This window comes from Pituophis catenifer, unplaced genomic scaffold, assembly GCF_029215685.1.
Source record: "Pituophis catenifer annectens isolate HBS135680 unplaced genomic scaffold, rPitCat1.0.hap2 SCAF_1, whole genome shotgun sequence".
Taxonomy (NCBI): domain Eukaryota; kingdom Metazoa; phylum Chordata; class Lepidosauria; order Squamata; family Colubridae; genus Pituophis; species Pituophis catenifer.
The window spans coordinates 146759506-146765505 of NW_027256881.1; the positions used below are offsets into that span (position 1 = coordinate 146759506).

General features: G+C 38.5%; 1 protein-coding gene across 1 annotated transcript in view; it reads right to left on the reverse strand.

The window, feature by feature from the left end:
* The window catches only part of FGF18 (fibroblast growth factor 18), a 71841-nt gene extending 66043 nt beyond the window's left edge, over positions 1 to 5798 (reverse strand). Inside the window, exon 1 of the mRNA XM_070956152.1 lies at positions 5618 to 5798. Coding sequence (XP_070812253.1) covers positions 5618 to 5798 — 181 coding nt within the window. The remainder of the gene's footprint in view (positions 1 to 5617) is intronic.
* Positions 5799 to 6000: the final 202 nt, after the last annotated feature.

Sequence of the window (6000 nt, forward strand, 5' to 3'; positions counted from 1 at the left end):
CTGATGGGGGCAGATATGATTGAAGATCCTGAATAAACTGTTGCACCAGTAAGCTATGTTACCCGATTATGGATGTTGGTTCTACCAATCCAGTGGAAAGACCTTAAAGAAGATACTATATGGATTATAAATTTAAAGTCATTGTCTTTTCTTTTTTTTTATTTAGATATAATGGAAAATATAGACATATATTTTTAAGTAGTGTGGGCAGTGAATCAAAGATATTAAGAAATGTTGTGTATGGTAATCTTGCATGATAGTGGGTGAATAAGCTAATTAGTAGATTGATTAGTCTAAGAAAAGGGATTTTTAAGTGATATATTTAGGGGAGTGGAGGAAATGGATAGAGTGGAATAAATGTTAAACTAGATTTTATGGGGAAGGCCGCTTTGAAATGTTATAGTAATATATATAGAAGATTAAATGTTAAAGTAGGACTTATTGTATAGTTTTAAAGTGGAGAAGTTATTTTATAATGTCATAGTATAATGTCTTTTTTTTTTCCTTTTTTTTCCCTTTCTTTTCTCTTTTCTGAAATGTATGGATAAAGGGGGATGTTATAATATTAATAATATTTTTAGTAAGTAAAGGTCAATATCTAGAGGAGGGAGTAAGTAATCTGTTATGAATTAGGTTTTTTTTTTTTTGTTGTTATGAAGAAGTCATGGGGGGATGGGTGGGGAGGGGGGGTTAGGGAGGGGGAGGGAGAGGGGGGAAAAAAGGGGGAAAAAATTGTATTTGAAAACTTTTTCAATAAAAAAAAAAAGAATTCTATTCTATTACACATAACAGCAAAAACCACCATCTAGCACCTAAGTGTTCAATTAAGAGGCCGGTTAGTTATAATATCTGAGTATAAGTACTTCATAGAAAATTGCCTTATGCTACATTAGTATACTCGCCCACCAGCTTCAGTATTATTTACTGTAACTAGATATGCTGAGAGTAAACCAGAGATCTCCTGCATGCAAAACATGTGCTCCCTCCTGAGCTACAGCTTGGATCTGATCAAATTCATTATCCAGAATTCCAAATCAGTCAATTTCACCTCTGCATCCTGTCCTATATTATGTGCATGTCACCTCTCTATAATTTATCATTTGCCCCTTGTTTTGGCTCTCAGGAAACCATTCAGGTCCAGAGTTTGACTGTGCATAACACAATGCTGCCTGGCACACAGGAAACATTAACATTACCTTTCAACATTAACAGGCAAGTCCCATACTTTGAAATAGAATCTCCCAGCCATGAAACACAAATAAAGCCTTTTTCTACCCCAAGCAAGACCAGCCCTGTAAATGAACTGCACACAAAGAGAGAACAAACAGTATAGAATGTCCTCTTGCTTTTGTGTGCTGAAAATCCAGTGTTTCATCTTACATATGGCTGTCTCTCCTATCTATTCCATCAGTGTGAGATACCATGTAATGTGAATCTTTTACCTTCCATTTCCCACCCTTTTCCTTTTTAAAAGTCAGTGTGTGCAAGAGAATTAGTCAACCACTTCACATTGTTATAGTCAAATGGGAAAAGCATTGTACAGAATTGCAAGATTTAAATCTAATTGATGAATAGGCAGCTACTTTTTAAGTAACCTGTCCAGACATAATCCCCCCTCTCCGTTCTCCATGATCTAAAAGCACTTCAGTAACACTCAGCATCAATATGAAATATTTGGAGAATCTTTCACATTATCAGTCTAGACATAGCCTGATTAATAACCAATTAAATGGATCCTAGTTTAAAAGCTATCAAAATGATTACACCACTCAGTTCAATATATTGTTGTAATGTTTTCTGGTTAGAGTTCAGAATCAAATCTACTACAAGAATGTTCCATGTCTGGCTGATGGCAAAATATTTTTTTATGCTTCTATATAAACCCTAATCATTTAAGTGTAGCATAATTTTTTAAACGTTGAAGTTACTTGACTGCTGGGATCACTGATGAGACAGATCAAACTCTTACAAAAGTTATGAGTACTGTTGTGGCCTGTCAGCTGCCAGCAGAGCTGGGGGCAGACTTGGATGATGAGGAGGTTGGGGAGGAACTTGGGCCAGTGCTGGAGTCTGGGAAAGGCTCTGATGGATGCTCTATGTTGGACGCAGAGATAGAACCAGGGCCGTCTGATATTTCCCAGCCACCGGAGAGGAGGAAGAACAGCTGGGGCCCATTCCAGATGCAGCTATAAACAGAGCAGTTAGAAAAGGTGAGCAATGGAGGAGAGGTGAGCAACAGAGGACAAAGAGTCGACTCGGGAAGCAAAGCACACATGGACGCTGAATGGCTCCTCCCTGGCTGGGGAATAAATAGAAGGAAAGGAGAGTGGTTGTCGTAGGAGACAACAGTTCTTATTTCTGAAGATTTTGCTCATTGTGTTTTGTGCATTAAAGACTGCTTGCCAGAACTTAATTTGCAGCCTTTCAGCTGGGAGTTCACAGCCTTGCAATTATCGCAAGAAACTGATAAGGTCTGTTACTGCAGTTAATTCCTTGAAGGGCTATTGCCTGGACTTTTCGGTGGGTGAATGCAATTAATTCACAAGAGGTAAATAAAGAGGGGTTTTCATAACAAGGAGTCTGTTTCTTGCTTCTGTTAAGGTTGGGTCAGAACAAGTACTTTATTTTTTTTTTTCAGTGTAAAGGACCACAGTATAATAAATCCTCCACTCTGTTTTACTCCTTCAGCCCACCATATTTGAAATATGTCAGTTCCGGTAGCAAAAATCCCTGCCCCCCCCCCCCATGTCCAGTTGAGCCACGCGATCATCAGAGGCTTTTTTTTTTACTTTTAAAAGCATTTTTTCTACAACCTCTTCCGTCGAAAAAATGCTTTTAAAAGTTTTAAAAAAAGCTTCTGATGATCGCGCGGTTCAGCTGGGATCGTCAGAGGCTTTTCAAAGCATTTTTTTCTGCAACCTCTTGGCCGAAGAGGTTGTAGGAAAAAAAAATGTCTTTAAAAGTCTCTGACGATCCCAGCTGAGTTGCCTGATCGACAGAGGCTTTTCAAAGCAATAGAAAAAATGCTTTGAAAAGTTTTTTAAAAAAAGTTGGCCACACCCACCCGGTCACATTACCCCACCACCACCAAGCCACGCCCACAGAACTGGTAGTAACAAATTTTACATTTCACCCTGCTGTCAGGACTTTATTGTGTCCAGTATGTGTAGATTTCCCTGATATTGTAAGCCACATGCTAAATAAATAAATAAATGTTTTGTTAGAGTAGCAAACATAAACCCTCAATCTTTTCTCACTTGTTCATTCTTCCAAAGACTAAGAATGAGCAACTGCTCCATAGCAAGTCCACATTTTCTAAAAATTTTCCTGAGCACTGAGAGCTACAGGATCACCTAGAGAATTTTCTGCAGGCCAGAATTTTCAGAACCCTTTTGACAGAATGCAGAGTCGCAGAAAAACTCTTGAACTTGAGGATAAAAGGCAACCAAGTCTAATATGCTGTACCAATGCAGCCAATGGGTTTGAAAATGACCTAGTGAAGTACAATATGGACCCTGTATATCTTCTTGTCTTTTAAAACTAAAATAGTAGTACCTTATACCAGCAGTATGCTACCATATTTCAACTATATAATCTTATGGGCTCAGGACACTGGACTATAAAACAAGGGCATAGGGATGCAGCTTGCCCACCCCTGCCATATACACATATGTATAGGTAGTCCTCGACTTACATCCACAATTGAGCCCAAAATCTCTGTTGCTAAGTGAAACATTTGTTAAGTGGGTTTTGCCCCATTTTACGACTTTTCCTGCCTCAGTTGTTAAGTGAATCCCTGCAGTTGATAAGTTAGGTTGTTAACTCGGTTGTTAAGTGAATCTGGCTTCCCCATTGACTTTGCTTAGAAGAAGGTCATAAAAAGTGATCACACAACCTTGGGACACAGCAACGGTCACAAATAGGAGTCAGTTGCCGAGCATCCAAATTTTGATCACATGATCACAGAGATGCTGCAAAGGTCGTAACTGTGAAAAACAGTCATAAGTCCCTTTTTTCAGTGCCGTTGTAACTTGGAGAGGTCACTAAATGAACTGTTGTAAGTCAAGGACTACCTATATAACACAAAATATATGTAAAGCAAAGTATTGCCCACACCCCTACCATATACACATATGTATAACACAAAATTTGTATAACGCAAAATATAGTTGGGTCCTAAATCTATCTTACATCCGTGATGCCATAGTAATTATCATGCAGCAGAGAAGTGGCTTTGTGTGCAGTCTAGAAGGTTATGGTACCATTCCCGAGGTGCCTCTTTTACCAAGCCAAACTCCTTCAGTGCCTTGATGTACATCATTCAGCTGAGAGCAATGAAAGACACTGGGCAACAAGCTCGAGAGTTGGTCCACTTATCTGGAATTTGCAATCAATACAGGTGGTCCTTTAATGATTAATCACTTAACAACCATTTGAAGTTGTGAAAGATTGCAAAACAGCTACTTATTATTCCATCCTCAAAGTTATGACTACACACACCCCTGTGGTCACATGACTGAATTTTGGGCTCTTGGCAACCAGCTTGTATTTATGGCCAGTTGCAGCATCCTGAAAATTCATGATCACAATTTGCAAACTTTTTTGACATTTTCCGCCATGGCGGCAACCATGGTGACTCACTTAACAACCATAATACAAATGGTTGTAAAATTAAGCCAGGTCATATACCTGTTTAATGACTGCAACAACTTAACAACCAGTATTCCAGCCTCAATTGTAGTTGTAAGTCAAGGACTACCTGTAGAATAGGAAGGATAGGTTAACCTTTTTGAGTTCTAATTTTCTGAGTTGAAAATATATTCATAATGGATGGACCTGGCAAGACATCAAAATAAATATTACTGTATTTTATTCATCTCTACCTCTTATCCCACTGAAACTAAAGGGATGAATCTGGTCTCTCTTTTTTCCCTGCATTTTTCCACAACCAATCATGAATAATAGATGGACTTCCACTATGAACTTCTTTTACCATACCATTTTTCTATGTTAGAAGTTTTGAGGACATGCTGTTCCAATGGAGAATCTGAGAAGTTCAAAGATAATGACCAGCAAGTTGTGATTTTCCCGTTCATCCCAAATTTAGACAGGTTGAAACAAGTACTACAATCTACTCAGAACAGTCATGGAAGAAGCACTTCCAGATTAGATGCTTGTTTTCCAAAAGATGATCCGTTGTTTAACCCCTTTTAAGTTAGCCACAAAGTTCCCCAGAGGAGTTTCAATCAACGAGCCTCTCATTTGCTATCATTTACCCCATAGTATTATCATGAGGAATTTTTTTACAAAAGGAAAGACAATTCTTTTCAGAAAGGAATTACAGTAAAAAAAAAAAACCCTAAGAAATATAGTGAAAAGTATACTAACAATTATTGGAATTACCTAGACCATTTAAGCAACGAACAAGGCAAAATCATTTTCTTTTATTTTTGTAATTTGCCTCATATTTAACAATCTAATGGTCCTCTCATTTTGGTACTGGATCACTGTATGTCCATTGTCTTGGCTTATTTTATTCAAGTTTGACCAATCAGAGAAGCTCCATGCTTTAGGCACACCCAAGAATAGCAGATGGAAGTACTGTAAATTCTCTTACCATATTTGTCTCCATCTTCTCCTTTGGCACTGATCCGCCTTCCCAGCACCTGGATATGCTTCCCACTGGTTCGGCTGTAGAGCTGATAAAGCCTGAGCTGCTTCCTGCTGACATCGTCTCTTGCTCGTGTCTGATTTTCCACATGTATCCGAAAATCCACATTTTCTTCAGCAACAAACATCTAATTTTCAGAACAAAAAAAAACAAACCATAAATGACGATGCCGCTTTCAACGCACAGATGTCAAGTAGCACAGTCGATATTTTGTCTAACCAACTTTCAGAAGCTTGTAGACATAAGGCTGATGCTGGCCATTGGAATCTGCAAGATGACATGTTAAGAGCCAAAGCTGATTTGACTTGTTTCGAGAAGGACTGGCTACA